At 33.5% G+C, this 17,231-nt stretch overlaps 1 protein-coding gene across 2 annotated transcripts; it reads left to right on the forward strand.

Moving 5' to 3' along the window:
- The first annotated feature begins 317 nt into the window (after window positions 1-317).
- LOC102589412 (GEM-like protein 1) lies at window positions 318-11,206 on the forward strand. 2 transcript variants are annotated; one of them, XM_015306953.1, is made up of 5 exons: window positions 318-689; window positions 978-1,079; window positions 1,251-1,522; window positions 3,319-3,366; window positions 10,633-10,719. In XM_015306953.1, the coding sequence occupies exons 1-4, from the start codon at window positions 449-451 to the stop codon at window positions 3,352-3,354; spliced, it is 651 nt and encodes a 216-aa protein (XP_015162439.1). In that variant the 5' UTR covers window positions 318-448; the 3' UTR covers window positions 3,355-3,366; window positions 10,633-10,719. The 2 variants fall into 2 exon arrangements, with proteins under 2 accessions (XP_015162439.1, XP_006343436.1); XM_006343374.2 differs by lacking the exon at window positions 3,319-3,366 and having other exon boundaries at window positions 320-689; window positions 10,633-11,206.
- The last annotated feature ends 6,025 nt before the right edge of the window (window positions 11,207-17,231 follow it).

The raw sequence follows: 17,231 nt of genomic DNA on the forward strand, positions 1-17,231 counted from the left end.
AGAGAAACAATCGGACTTGGAGGGAATAAGGAGAAAAGAGGAGAAATAATAGGACTATTTTTAATGATATAATAATATATTTATTATCTAAATCATGATTAGGAATATAGTTTAATTAATTAAACCTTAGTCATTAAATCTAACATATGCCATATGTCATTAATCACGGCTAGAACTTGGGGAAAATGAAAACAAGAGAAATGGAGACGAGCCAAATCCGTATTTTAATAACTTTTCAATTATAATTTTTTAAAAATATTTATTTAAATAAGGAAAGTAACGGCTGGAATCAATTATGAACCATAGTTGACCAAAAGAATAATGTGAAGGGTATAAAAATTGTGGTCATCCACGTACACCACGCTTGTCAGTTTTTTTCTTTGTAAAAAATAAATTCGCAAAGATTTTTCTGGATTTCTCAGTTTGAATAACAAATTCGATCTTGAAGATGAACCCAAACCCTAACCTTAATCCTCCATCAGATCATTCTCATTCTTCCGATTACGCTCCATACCCAAAGCTCGATCCAAACGACGTCGCTCCGGTATCTGAGACCTGGACTCCGGTTAATGTCGGATCGAATCCTCCATCTGCGCCTATATATGGCAGCGCTGCAACTACTATGCCTACTGAGTCTAATCCCTACGTTACTCCCGAGCCTGCTCAACCCCCTGCTTCTTTAGTGAAGAGTAAGTCCCTTCATTCCTCTTATTCATTTTGAGACGGAGACCAAAAGAGAGAATGTAATTTACCTTTTTAGTGTATGAGATCAAAGACTGAGAGCCCACATGTTTTGTCAAAGAAATCTATCTAGTACACTCAGATAACATGTACACTTGTGTCTATGCAAAATCTACTTCTGCCACTAAACTAAACACTTGTCTAGCCTTTTGTTTCTATTGCAAATGGAGCCTGTTTTGTGTACATCTATTACTTTGTCTGCTTATCGTTTATGTGTCTGAATTGTCATTTTACAGATAAAATGGATTCTGTTAAGGATGTCCTTGGTAAGTGGGGAAAGAAGGCTGCAGAGGCAACAAAGAAGGCTGAGGATCTTGCTGGGAATATGTGGCAGCACTGTATGTCAAATTGCTTTTTGTTGCTATGTCATGTGCTATTTTACCATATATGAATTTGTTATTTTGCCTAGACACTGCCATTTTATTTCTGTTTTTTTATACTAGTCGGGAGGATTCTGCATATCCCAATGTTAGTGGTTCAATTTTCTAATTATATTATAATTGATTCAGTGAAAACAAGCCCCAGTTTGGCTGATGCCGCTATGGGAAGAATTGCTCAAGGAACAAAGGTCTTGGCAGAGGGTGGTTATGAGAAAGTCTTCAGACAAACATTTGAGACTGTCCCAGAGGAAAAACTTTTGAAGTCATATGCATGCTACTTATCTACTTCTGCTGGTCCGGTCATGGGAGTTCTGTACTTATCCACTGCCAAACTTGCATTTTGTAGTGATAATCCTCTTTCATACAAAGTTGGTGATCAGACAGAATATAGCTACTACAAGGTATGCCTCCCCTCTCCAAAAAAAGAAAAGAAAAACAGCTCGAGGGTGCAATGAAAAATCCTCAATTTCATCTTGTCTATAATGCTCCATTATGTCATGAACTGCAAGTTAAGCATTGCACTATCCTTTTTAATGGTGTTGGACAAAGTATGGTGTTACATATGGTTGATAAGATGAGAGTCTTGTATACTTCTGTTTTCTAGCCTAATCAAGCACATCTGTGCAAGATTGCTCAAGTGCATTATCATCACTCAAATATTATTAAGAATCATCAAGGTCTACATGGTTGTGCTTCACTATTCTCATGCATGGGTGGTAACAGGGGTAGATCTAGGGGGTAGCGAGGGGGTTCACTTGAACCCGCTCGGCAAAAAATAATACTATGTATATATATAAGATATTTTTTGTAACCCTTCGGGGTTGCCCAGTGGTTTGGGCTTGGGACTTCCATGTTGGAGGTCTCAAGTTCGAAACCCCTTGCCAACAAAAGCAAGGGGTTTGCCTTCTGGGTCGAGCTCGTCGCACCAGGCTTGCCTAGTGCGGGTTACCTCTCCTATGTGGTTTGCGAGCTATTGCATAGGAGCGGGGGTTTTACCCTGTGCGTACCCAAAGAGTAGCGGCTGCGGGTTTTCCTTGTCATAAAAAAAATAAGATATTTTTTGTAATGTATTTATATAGATTTTGAAGCTCCTAAACATAAGATTAAAGATTGGCTTAGTAGTTGAGGGGGTTCAAAATTTACCTTGAGGTTCCTAGTTCAAATCCCAAGCACTATATTTTTATTTTTTGAACCCCATTAATTAAAATCTTGGATACGCCATTGCGTGGTAAAATGGTTATATGAAAGAAGACTGCATGCTCCCAAGCTTTGGTCTAGTGGTAAAATCGCAACACGTAATGACTTTGGTCTAGTGGTAAAAGCTTAATGCATAATGTGTGGATTGATGCACAACACATGTTTGAACTCTGCTGAGACAAATACTTGGTATTCAAGTGGAGAAGGATAGAGGGGTGGGGTGGACATACTACCACCTAGTGTGCACCATTGACCTTCTTGATTTCTTGATTTTCCCATAAAGAAGAAAAAATATAAGACTACGCATCAAACTATAAGTCAAATCATGTAATAGTATGTTGTTTTGACAACACGTGGACTTTTTATGATCTACTTATTTGGGAAGAATATTCTATGATACTTTTGACTAATAGGCAAAATATATTCAAATCTATGTGCACAAAACCTTTGAAATTTTCTTTTTTAGCTGCATAGTTCCGATTCTCATATATGGGTTGCTATAATCATTGAACAAACACCCTGGATGTAATGGGTGGGTTCTCTGTGCACATAATTTATGATGTTAAGCTTCTAGAGGCTGAATAAATATATGATCCTTTAAACTTACCCGAATTTTTGATTTAGGTACTAAAGTACAACCTATTAGAACACTTGAACTTTTAAATTGTCTTTATTAAACACGAGTTGCTAAGTCTTTGGAGAAGTCTAAAGGTGTGTAATTTACACAGACCTTATGTGGAAATAAACAAGTAATACAATAACACGTGTCAAGAAAAACTAAAAGGAAAGACAGACAAACAAAATGATTGAGCGTTCTTTCTTTTATCCAATTTTTTTTTTTTATTTCATCTCTTGTTCTTTATTCCAAAACAATGACCCTTAAGAAAACTACATATATTCTTGAACTAGCTTTTTGAATCAACATATACATTGATTTCCACTTTTTCTCTTTTTCATTCAAAGATATTTCAACATGGATTCTTTTTTGATTTGGTTTCAGGTCTATTCCCATGTTCTGATCTTTCCATCTATTTGACCAATTTCTTGGGTAAAGTCCCCCAACACTATGGCTGGCAACGGGACCGGTAGCGGGACTACCGGACCGGGACGAACCGGAACCGGGTACCACGGGGCGGAACCGTACCGGAACCGGTAGTTCCGGAAAAATATAGGTGTATCCGTCCCGGATTGGTACCGTACCGGGACCGGAAACCGGGTCCCAACGACTATATTTCAAAAAAATAAAAATTACTTATTAAAATTAAGAAATTGGGAACATTAATCAAATAATATTAAAAACTTTTATAATTTTAAGTTAAAAATACTATACTTTTAAACTTTTAAAGTTTAAAATACAAACTTTCAAACTTTAAAAGTATAAAAGTTTAAATTTCACACTTTAAAAGTTTAAAATTTTAAATAAAGTTACCAAGTTCAAAAAAAAAGTTTAAAAATTTAAATTTTAAACTTTAAAAGTATAAAAGTTTTAGTTCACTTTAAAAGTTTAAAAATTTAAATTTCAAACTTTAAAAGTATAAAAGTTTAAATTTCACACTTTAAAAGTTTAAAATTTTAAATAAAGTTACCAAGTTCAAAAAAAAAAGTTTAAAAATTTAAATTTTAAACTTTAAAAGTATAAAAGTTTAGTTCACTTTAAAAGTTTAAAAATTTAAATTTCAAACTTTAAAAGTTATAAAAGTTTAAATTTCAAATTTTAAAAGTTTAATAGTATAAATTTCAAACTTTATAAGAGTTATAAAAGTTGAAGACAATAATAAAAAAAATTAAGGCGAATAGCCTATAGTTTTATTAATATTAATTAAATAGTACAATTTGAGTTGCAAAATATTAGTAGAGTATTAAAGAATCTAATCTACACAGCCACCTTCTAGAAAGGGTTTTGATTGAATTAGACCTCGAATTATCATACTCATACTAATAGACATTTAAATTTAATAGTTCATGGTAATCAAGGTAAATCTTTTTCTTAAATCATTTTAACATTTTCTCTTGTAACATGATCTGGAATTGGTTGATTAGATAGTTCCTCCAATGCATCGATGCCGTCGTCAGTAAAATCTTGCATTATTTCATCAACATCATTTTCAAATTTGGTCGGTAAAGCTGGACGACCATAACTCCTCTCGCCATTAATCCAATCTCTAAATAGTATCGATATCTCCAAGCTATCTGCTGCTAATGAATATCTATGCTCTCCAATTTGAAATCTTGCTGCACTAAAAGCGCCTTACGAAGCTATTGAAGATGCTTGAATATAGCTAACACATCTCGAGCAACTAGTTGAAGTTTTGGAAATCCCTTGCCGCGATTGCTCCACCATTCTAGAAGATCAGTAGTAGGTTCTGTATTTTGATTAATATTTGCATCAAAATCATTTCTATCATTATGAGAAAGTTCAAGATAACAATCTATCATATCATCAGGATCATCTTCATTATATCTACTCCTAGAACTTTGAGGTTCTTCATTACGTACTACATTCATTCTATTAGAATTATACAAGTCATACAATTTTCTAGCTTCAATTTTTATACTATCTTTAACTTCTTGACAACTAGGTGTTTCATCATCTTCAATACCCAAATTAAAATATATTTTATCAACCATTCATGATGCACCTTCATCTTTGTAATGTGGGTTTAACAAACAAGCGGTTAAATAATTTTGAGGAATATGAATAAAATATTTTTAAAATTTTTCAATCATTTTCTCAACAGATTCTTCAAATCTTGGTTTATTTTTGAATTTATAAAATTTACTAGAAATAATACAAATATTAGATAAATAAAACAGAGCAAATGGTTGGATAATAAAGTGCAGATATTTTTTGTAGTTAAATAAAAAACTTTTAAGAATTCTATAAGTTCTTTTACGTCATTCCAATCATTATCATCAAGTCTATAGGTCATATTTGAATTATGAACATTCCAAACTATTTGTAACGGTTTTCTAAATTCATAAGCGACTTCAAGCATTTCAAATAAAGAATTCCATCTAGTACACACTGATTTTGGAATTTTTCTTGGTGGAAGATTAAATTCACGACAACGATTTTCAAAATCTCTACGTCTAGACTTAACTTGACATTTAAAAATAAAATGACATGCAATTTCAACTTTTATGCAACCATCATTATACATTGTTATACTATCTCTAACATTAAATTGTATATGTGTGCAGCACACCTAATATGAAAACCATCAATATAAACAGGGCAAAGAGACGGTTTTAGTATTTCAACAGCAGATGTATTATTAGAAACATTATCTAAGGTGACACTAATTATTTTATCACAAATTCCATAGTTTTGTAAAACATCTATAATTGTTTGAGCTATATAACTACCGGTTTTTATGCATTTCACAACATTTATAACCTAAAATTCTTTTTTGACATAAATCCCAATTTTCATCTATCCAATGTCGTAAGTAATAAGTAGAAAATAATCATTACCATTTACACTACGACCCATATCAGAAGTAATAACAATAAAATCGGGATTTTCAACAAAACTAAATGGCAAACTTATAACAACAATCATTTTAGCTAATTCTTCAAGATCTTTTTCTCTACTATATGACCGTTGTATACTAGAACCAGAAACATTAGAAGGATTTAATTGTGTTTGGACCATATTAGAGCCCTCTACTCCTACATTTTCAGGAAGGGTGGTACCATTCTTTTTAGCTTCGGCTACAGCTTTAGCATGCAAAAATTCATTTTTACAACATGACATTAAATGATTACTCAAATGTCCCGTCCCACCCTGTTTTCCTACAGTTTTATGATTCATTCTATGTTTACATTTATTACAAATAGCTTGTGTTTTATCTTCATTTTGAGTCATAAATTGCCACACAATTGATTTTTTAGCACGTTCTACGTTAGGCCTAGGATGTACGGGGGAACGAGAGCAGGACAACGAAAGGGAGCGGGACTAGGAGTGGGAGGGGGAGAGGGACTGGGACTGGGACTGGGACTGGGAGTAGTAGCCGTAACTGGCTTAGTTTCATCATCATATTCATCAACATTATTATCAAAATTATCAATATAATCATTAACATTATCATGTTCATCATCTTCAGGTAATTCCTCATCAAAATTACCAAACCTTCTTTGTAAATGTTCATGATAAGGATCTAATCCACTATTACTATCAATATTAAAAACAGTTTCATTAACATGCGTATAATTATTCGTATTTATTTTTAATTGAGAAGTTTTTTTAGTTTTAGATTTTGAAGTACTATCGTTTTTTTTATTTTTCTTGGATTTTGAGGTCCATAAATTAGTCAACGAATCAACTATGGTTGTTTTACTCTTGTCAACATTGTTTTTACCGGAATCCATATTCAAATATAAAAGTGAGTAAATTATATATAATACGAAAATGTAATGCAAAGTTTTAAACAAATAAATAACTAAATAAGTAGAGACTAGAGACTAATTACTCACAAAATAAATAATTAAATGCAAACAAATAAATAACTAAATGAAAAGTGAGTTGGAACGTATGTACCAAACGTCTACTTAAAAAAGTAGACGTGTATGACCGAAAGCCGAAAATTGAAAGTTGAATTTTGAAGCTCCAAATCCAATTTCCAAAGACCAAATTCGTAATTTTAACAAGAATAAGAGATTAGAGAGTAGAGATTTGAGTGAGACTTTTGAGAGTTGTTGAGAGAATAGAAGATAATATTTTTGTGAGTGAAAAGAATGAAAGATTTGGGGTATTTATAGGTTAAAAAAGGGATGAAAATGTAGTTTTTAGAAGGTTGGGGTATTAAAAAAAGTTTGGGGGGGGGGGTAGGGGGTGTTTTGGGGAGTTATTGGGGTGAAAGAGCCGTTGGTGGAGCCCATAACCCATTGCCCAACAACCTTCCAACGGCTCTCAACGATTGGTTTTGCAATTTAAAAAAAAAAATAAACAAACCGAACCGGATTGGACCGGGACCGGAACCGGTATATACCGGACCAGGACTAACCGGTAAATCCCGGTTTCCGTCCCGTTACCCCTCCCTGACCCCCTAGACACCGGACCTAAACGGTGCAAGTCGAAACAAAACCGGACCGGGACGGAACGGTACCGGAACCGGCACCGGCACCTCCCGGTTCCATTGCCAGAGTGTTGGGTATTTGAAAACGAATTGGTTAACCATAAAGAGTGTTGAAGTGTGTGACCATGTCATCTAAAAGTGGAAGTTGTTAGAGAGAACACACTTTTACTTAAATGTCTTTCAACATATCACTGCACACGCGGCCTAATTCTTTTTCATGAGTCAAACATGTGAATTATTCTTTTGGTAATGATTGGCAGTGAGACTCAAAACTAGGACCTCTATCTCTTCTGTTATCATGTTGAAGTGTGATTATCTTATCTAAAAGGTTTAAGCTATCAAAGAAAGAATACTTCTATTTATTTAATTATGTCATACAACAAAGACAAAGTTCTCTTGTAATTTTGCTTCTTGCTTTTCCAATTCATAAAGACTTAGCTAGCGTTTGGTCATAGATTCCCGAATATTTTTGGCAAATATTATTTAGGTGAAAATTTGGATGAAAGTTAACCATGTGTTTGACCATAATATTTGGTGAAACATATTTCACTTTTTTAAGAAATATGATTTATACCATAAGTTTTAAAAACTATCATTACTTCCACAACAAATCTATTGGATCTTCGCTGCAACAAATAACAAGTATTGTCCATGACACTGGAGCAATGTGGTAGTTCGGAGTGAGTGTTACAAACATCATTTCATATATTGTGAAGTAGACGAAGCACATAACTTTGTTACCCTGAACTGATTGTTCACCATTTTTATCAACAACCATATCATCACTTTCATATTCATTGAATATTTCATCACTACCTGGGTGTTCACGGAAAAAATTATGTAATACAACGCAAACAACTATATAGAGGATCTTTTTGTAAAAGATTAAAGTTTGGTGTAGAATTTGAATTTTTAAAAGCTCCTAGATAATGAGATTTGGCCCAAATACTAGTTTTTTCTAGTATTTGAGAATTTGGGTTATTTGCCAAATAATGGCAAATTGTATGGACAAATACTATTTGCCAAATTTTACTTGGGAAATCTATGGCTAAACGGGTCCTTATAATTTCCTAGACCACTTCACTATTGGGTTTGGCGTCATTGTTTGAGTTGCGTGTGAAAAGAGGGTGTTGTTGTGTAGAAGGAGAAATGAAATCATTTGTTGGATCCGTCGAATGAGGTCTAATTTGAAGGTGTAGGTGGAGAAGTAAAGGTTTAACATCTCACCACTACCAAATCTAGCTAGCATGCAACATTTCTTAAACAATTTCAAAATCTGCATATCAGTGAAAGAGCATCCCACGAACATATTAACCAGGTAGTGGCATAGACTAACAATTGGAGTTTGATGTAGAGATTATGGTAGAAGATGAGTGAGATGATAAGATTGAGAAAAATGGAGCTTTTGGTTGTGAAAATGGAAGCGAATGAGTCTATGTTGATGGAGGTATGACCAAAGTAGAGAGAAGAAAGAAAAAAAATAAAATAGCAATGTTCTTTCTTTCTTCATTGACATTGTCCTTGGGCATTTCAATATAAAGAAAAAGATTGTTAGGCTCTTAGGAGAAGTATGGAACACGCAGTGCACCATGTTAGCCTTAGGTGAGGGACTAAAGGGTTGTCTCACCGCCACCAAGTCTAGCTACCCTAACCACACTTGAACAATTTCAGAATCTGTGTACGAGTGAAAGAGCATTCGACCAACATATTAATTATAGTCTAGCAATTGGAGTTTGACGTGAGAGATTATGGTAGAAGATGACTGAGATGATAGGTCTGAGAAAGATGGAGCTTTTGGTTGTGAAAATAGTGTCTATTATGATGGAGGTACACCCAAAGTGGAGAGAGCAAAGAGCAAAACTAAAATATAAAGATAAAATAGTTGTGTTCTTTTTGATGACCAAAATAATTATGTTCCTTTTTTCTCTATTGACATGTGTCCTTGGACATTTCAATGTAAAGAAAACAAGGGTAGTTCATGTTCTCATGAAAAGTATGGAACACTTTGTGTGCCATGTCAATACTAGGTGTTCGAGTTGCGTGTGGAAAAAGGGTGTTGTTGTGTAAAGGGAGAAATGGGTGAAAATGGGACCGTTTGTTGGATCCGTCGAGTGAGGTCTAATTTGAAGGTGTAGGTGGAGGACTTGAGGGACAACATCTCACCACCACCAAATCTAGCTACCATGACAACACTTTTAAACAATTTCAAAATCTGCATACAGGTGAAAGAGCATTCGACCAACATATTAATTTGGTAGTTGCATAGACTAGCAATTGGAGTTTGACGTGAGAGATTATGGTAGAAGATGAGTGAGAGGATAGGTCTGAGAATGATGGAGCTTCTGGTTGTGAAAATAGCGTGTCTATGTTGATGGAGGGATACCCAAAGTAGAGAGGAGAAGAGCAAAACTAAAATATAAAAATAAAATAGAAATGTTGCTTTTGATAACCAAATTAGTTATTTCTTTTTTTCTCCATTGACACATGTCCTTGGACATTTCAATTTAAAGATAACAAGGGTAGTTCACGTTTTCATGAGATGTGTGGAACACACGATGTGCCATGACAACACTGGGTGTTTGGGTTACATGTGCAAAAAGGGTGTTGTTGTGTAGAAGGAGAAATGGGTGAAAATGGGATCATTTACTGGGTCCCTTGAGTGAGATCTTATTTGAAAGTGTAGGTGGAGGACTTAAGGGCTAACATCTCACCACCACCAAATCTAGTTACTGTGACAACATTCCTTTTCATAATCTGCATATCTGGCATTTCACCAACCGCCAACGTAATATCCGGGTAGTTGTATAGACTACAATTGGAGTTTGACGTGAGAGATTATGGTAGAAGATGATAGGATTGAAACAATGAGGATTTTTCTTGTGAAAATGGGTGCTGGTGCATCTATGTTGATGGAGATACGACTAAAGTGGAGAGAATAAAGAAAGAAAAATTAGTTATGTTCTTTTTTTGTCCTTGGGCATTTCAACACAAAGTAAACAAGAGTACGTCATGCACTCATGAGAAGTATGGAACATGCCATGTCAGCGCTGGGTAATAGACACATTTTCTATTAACAATTAGTTGTTTAATAGGTACACCCCTTAGTTTTAGGTGTATTTATATAAATTTGGGGCAAGTTTAAGGGGTCGCATATGTATTCAACTGCCTCTAGGAGATCTTTTGTTAGCTTGTCTTAATAAGCCTGCAAATAACCAAGATCTTTTTTTCTATTGCAGGTGGTTCTCCCAGTAGACCAACTTAAAGCTGTTAATCCTCCAATTAGCAAGATCAATCCAGCTGAGAAGTACATCCAGGTCATCTCAGTTGACAATCATGAGTTTTGGTTTATGGGTTTTGTTAACTATGATAATGCTGTCAAAAGCTTGCAAGGTGCTCTGTTGGGTGATCATTCATAGCTGGTGCGTCAAGTTCTTGATCATTTCAGATGAGGTCTGTGGCAGTGGTGCTTGCTTTTAATGTAGATAAGATTCTGTAAAATATGGCAAATCAGGGGTCGGTTATTGTTGTGCCTACATGCTTTAGTTTGTCTATTGGTTTGGTATCTTGTGTATTACACCCTCTATTTCCTGGATGATTATTATTAGCATCTTTTAGTATTTCTAATTTTGTATTGGTGGATTCAATTGCTATTTATACTAAATCATTCAGAGAATACACTAGTGGATTTGGTAATACATAATGCATTGTATATCATCATGAAATTGAATAAAGTTATTCTTTGTAATAAGATATTCGCTTGTTTATGTATCTGCTGGAAATGCAATGTAGTTACCGAATTGTATGAATTAACTAACTGTTCATCTCTTTTACCTTGATTGAGTAATTTTGAGGTACTGTTCAGCCTTCAATTCTCAGAAATGATATTTTAACTTGAAGGGTTAAATTTGCAAATCCTGTAGTCTGAATCAAGTATCTGCATGTAAAAATTAAAAATGTTCTTTCTTTTGCCCTTTGGCAGTGGGATTAAAGACATTTGAAAGTTTCAAATAAATCTGAAAGAACCCCAATCAACCTTCAAAGCAATCTTGACAGCATGTTCAGAGGAGCTACTCTTAATTCACTACTCTTTTATCTAAATCATGTTACATTCAAGTATCAACTAGTGTTTTTGTTACTCTTAAAACATAATAATACAAGGCATGACTTTGAAATTTCCTTAACATCTTACATGAAGAACGTAGAGAACAAGTCAATAGGTTAAACTATGTCTATTGAGACCTGCCCACTTCAAGATAGAAAGAAGCTTGAATCTATGATATACCTTGGTGTTTAGCTCACAAGTCTTTTTGAACAACCATTAGCTTGAATTTAATTGTGACTCTAGTTTAAATGTTCAACACCCATGCAGGGGCGGTTCAATGTAATCGAAGGCCTAAAGCGAATTTTCATTTGAAGGCCTAAAATCTAAACCAATTTCATGTGTTTATTTAAAATTTATGTTTCTTACACTTTTCAAATGCAAATTATTACTTAGTATTGTTTTCAATTATTATTTCAGATATGATTTTATCAATTCAACATTGAAATTTTTTATTTCACTAAGACAATCATTATATGAATTATAACATAATATAAGTAATAAGTTGACAATTTTAAATAAAGATAAGAGTTAGAACATAATGGGGTCAAAGATAATAAAGTAACATAATTTTTTAAAATACTTTTTATTATAAATAATTATTTTTTATAATAAAAAAATTAACACATACTTTATTCTTGGTAAAATTTGAGGCCTCCTAAAATTGGGGGCCTAAGGCATATGCCTTAATTATCAAAGCATAGAGCCGGCACGGCACCCATGTTTAATTTGCCTTCACCTTCTATTAAGTTCAATACAATTTTTTTGTTTGTTTTGTTTTTGTATGCAATAAAATAACAACAAACAACATATTCACTCAAATTTCACAAGTGCCATTTTCTTTAATGGTATATATCTGATACAATGAGATGATCGAAATTCGGACCCTTTCACCGCCCACTTCAAATCGAGAAGAGTTCATAAATGGAGGTTGGTCTTTGATATTTTATCCCCATAAGAGAAGTCAAGATAATATCTCAAAATGGTTACTCAACTAAGGATTTTTATTTTAGAAAGTCATTCAAATAAGAGTCCTTATCTTAGAAAGTCACTCAACTATAAATATTTCACTTACAAAGTCACCCAATTAATTTTATTGAAATACTTTTTTTTTTGTTTTAAGTTAAATATTTAAGGAACAAAAAATATCTGTTTAAATCATCTTATTGATTCAACCCACTAAGATTATATGAGTGAAATATATATTTACCACTAAAATCATAAAGTCATTTTATGATTTTATAATTTATATATTATATTGTCATGTCAAAACTAATATTGGCATAATATTCTAATATGTTTCCAGTTTACTAGTTATAGTAATGAAATAAATTAACGCCAAACTAATGGAGTGAACAAAATAAAATCATAAAGTTGTATTTGTTTTTATAACTTAGGCCTCATTTGTTTTCATTAAGATTCAGACCTTTGAATCTGAATACACGTTTGAACATTAAGATTTGCATTAAGAGCTAGGTGTCTAGATCTGAATACACATCTGAATATTAAGATGCGGTCTCCAAATCTGAACACTGAATGATTATTGTTTGTTTTCAATATCTGAATGTGCATATGAAATCAAACATTATACTAATAAAATATTATAAAAAATTCAGTTCAACAAAAAATATTACTTTTTGATTAAAAAAATATCATAATCATCAAGCATAACATAAAAAAAAATCACGAATAAAAAGTATTTCATAGGCACAATATAATATCAAAAGTTCAATAACTTTGATAAATACTACTTGAAAAATAATAAATAAGGTATCACATTATCAATGCCTAACATATATTTTGGCTAATTAGAAAAACTAAAGAATTCTTATCTTTTTTCCGATAACCCTAATCAAATTCTCTAACTTGTGAACCTCTAACGTCATTCATGCTTTTTTGTAGTGGACACTTTCACAAAATATACTAACACATGTATTGTATAATAACTCTTCCCATCCAAGTCCATCTAATTTTTCCATATATTCTTCAAATGTAGGTGCACTATTTTTTTAATCAATAACTCCATAGCAGTAATCATCTTCTCATCAATTTACAATTCAGACGAATAAGATTTTTTTCTTTCCCAAAACTTTTTTTTTCCGCTGAAACTAAAGATTGGGATGGATAATTATTAAGAGCTCCATTATTTTTGTCACCAACTAGTTCAACAACAATAATATATTAGTGTTATCTCACAAACAGATTTGATGATCAAAGAGTCTCAATAAAATTATTGGCCTAAGACAAAATTCTAATAAGAGACCTCAAATATGTATACATAGTTATTATTTTTAATTATGAATAGTAATTTTTTCACTCAAAAACCTTGATGAACATCAATATACGAAAAATATTATTGCAACAAGTGTTCTTGACAAACATCAATACACCCTAAGAAAATTATTAATATAAATTTTTTTTTGTAAAGATTATGAAAACTTACCCGTTCAAGAGGAAAAAATTGGTGTTTGATTGAGAAAAGAGAGGAAGAAAGTTTGTAGTTGTGAGAGCAAAAGTCACGCAAAAACCGAGAGAGGCGATACAATATTATTTTATAACTTATTAAATAAGTCTGAATGGTGTTAAGACTCTCTTGCAGAGCTGATCCGTTCAGACCTTTTCAGGTCCATTAAGAGGGTTTTTGAAAAAAAAAACAAATGGACTTAGTGGGCTGTTCAGATTCAGACCTAAAAACCAAACACACTTAATGAATTGAATCTGAATGATTAAGATTCAGACCTCCATTAAGTGCAAACAAATGAGTCCTTATATTCTATCTAATATATATTATGATGTCAAAACTGATATTGGCATAATATTCTGCTATGCTTCCAGTTAAATAATTATAAATATTATGAATTTATGTTAAACTAAATTAAATTTTATTAACTAAAATATTTATGTGATGTACATTTATCTTAGCAGGATACCGAAATTGTTTAAATGAGTACCTTTTCATTTCTTAAAATTTTAGCTTAAAACAAAATTTTATTTTAATAAATCTAATGAAAAAGTTATTTAAATTAATCAAGTGACTTTTTAAGTGAAATATAATAATTAAGTGACTCTAAGCGAAAAATATGTAGTTAAGTGCCTTTTTAAGTGAAATTTATAGTTGAGTGACTTTTGAGTTTTAAAACAAAGGTGAGAGCCTTTCTACTCTTAGTTGAGTGACTTTCTATGAAACATGCATGCATATGGAAACATGAGAATAGGTGAAACACATGAATCTCAAAGAGTACACGAGAGGAGCTAATACCTCAAGTTGAAATTGAAGCGGAAGAAAAGAGATGTAGGTACTTGGACATCATACCGGCTTCGGCCTCCCAAGTAACACTCTCAACTAACTGATTCCTTCAAAGAACTTTCAGGGAAGCAACTTCTTTATTTCTCAACTTCAAGACTTGATGGTCTAGAATCTCAAATAGAACTTCTTCATAAGAAAGACTTTCTTTCACATCAACACTGTCTAAAGGCACAATTGAAGTAGGATTACCAATACACTTTTTCAACAAGGAAACATGAAACACTGGATGCATCGATACCAAATCTAAAGGCAAATCCAACTCATAAGCCACACGACCGAAATGCCTCAAAATCTGACATTGACCTACATAATGGGGACTAAGCTTCCCTTTCTTTTCAAACCTCATCACACCCTTCATAAGTAAAAAATTTCAAGTAAACTCAATCATCAACGACGAATTCAAGTTCTCTTCTTCTCACATCTGCAAAGGAAATCTGTCGACTTTGAGTCGTCCTCAATCTATCTCTTATAAGTCAAACCTTCTCCATATCCTCATGAACTAACTCGAGCCCAATCAAAGCAACCTCACCAACTTCAAACCAACTGATATGGGACCTACACTTCGTACCATAGAGAGCCTAAAACAGAGCTATTTGAATAATGGAGTGATAACTGTTGTTTTAAGCAAACTCCATCAAAGACAAATGATCATCCTAATTACCTTAAAAGTAAATCACACAAGCTCTCAACATATCCTTTGAAGTCTAAATAGTCCGCTCGGCCTGACCATCAATCTTCGGATGGAAGGTCGTGCCAAGCTTAACTTGGGTACCTCAGTTTGATATGATGGATAAGGGCACACCATGCATTTTAACCATATCTCGAATATAAATCTTAGCATATTCCTCGGCTGAATAAGAAGTCTTCACGGAAATGAAATGTGTCAACTTCATCAATTGGTCCATAACAACCCAAATGGATTCATGCTATCGGGTGCGGGGTAAAACACTAATGAAATCCATATTCAAATATTCCCACTTCCAAGTAGGGATGCTAATATCTTAATTCATACCTCTCGGCTTCCTATGCTCAACCTTCAATTGTTGGCAATTCAAATACTTAGCCATATATTTTGCAATATCTGATGAGTCTACGATTTGAACTAATTTAGGGATTTATTTTAATAAATTTAGTGTCCTCAAATGCATATTTTGTGCCAATCCTTGATTTTCAGGTATTTGGATTGAGGAAAAAAGCATGGACACTAATGAGTAAAAAGGAACAAAGCAACAAAAATAACGAAGAAAAGAAGGCTTGGGGATCGCCTAACCCATTGGGCGAGTCGCCGAATGGCTATGGCCTCGCCTAAAGTTCCAGTGTGCCAAGCCCTGAAGGAGAAAATCAAGTCGGCGATAGAAATGAGTAGTCATCGAGTCGTTGAACGATTCTACGATGCAGTACTTGTCACGACCCAAGGCTCCCCCTAGACGTGACATGGCGTACTTGACCCCGAAGGGTCTCATACAAGCCTCATAGCATTCTTGAACATAAGAGCATAGGAAAATAAAACGGAATTTAAAACTTTCTTTACAATCGAAATCATTTTTCATAAAAGCAAGCGGAAGACTTTCTAAACTTTGTCTCAAACCATCTAATACTTAGAATACAACATTGGGACTTAGCCCATACAAAATCTCTAATCATAAAATAAAAGACATAAAAGGGAAAATATTGGGTTCGTCCTCGAAACTATGAGGACTCACCAACTATTCAACTTCATGCTCCTTCGAAACCTATCTTCCAAGTATAGAACATCAAATCACCAAACCCTACACTTTGGTAAAATGAAGAAATACGGGTTAGCACATTAGATGTACTAAGTATGGAAGCCATGCAAAAACATGCTTAAATAAAACATTTTATTTGAAAGTCATGCTTTTATGCCATTTTGATAAAACTTCATTAACATAAGTATAAGATGCATAATATACAAACATAACCATCATACAAGTCATTTCATCACATTAGAACATAATCAACATATAACCTATTTCATCACATTAAGCCTTCACCTCAAGTAACCCCAAGCTATACCTTGTGCAATGTATGAATAGCGTCCCATACCACCATCCACACTAAAGTACCACATTAAGGTCACCAAAAGTGAACTTACCATTCAACCTTTCCATCCTTACACAATACTCATACATAAGAGACATAAACATTTCATAAGTCATATCATCACATTAAGACCATCATCTAGGGAAACTCTAAGTCATACTTGTGCAATGTATGAGTAGCATCCCATACTACTACTCACACTAAGTACTCCTTTGAAGCCACCATAGATAAGGGGCATTCATACTCAATAAATCATGACAAGGAAGTAACTCATAATACAATCCAAGTATAGCATACATCATCTCATTTAAGCATATAAGAGTCAACATTCTTCATTAGCTTCATTAAGGGCACTTTCATACATTAGC

Source organism: Solanum tuberosum, unplaced genomic scaffold (assembly GCF_000226075.1).
Source record: "Solanum tuberosum cultivar DM 1-3 516 R44 unplaced genomic scaffold, SolTub_3.0 scf00043, whole genome shotgun sequence".
NCBI classification, from domain to species: domain Eukaryota; kingdom Viridiplantae; phylum Streptophyta; class Magnoliopsida; order Solanales; family Solanaceae; genus Solanum; species Solanum tuberosum.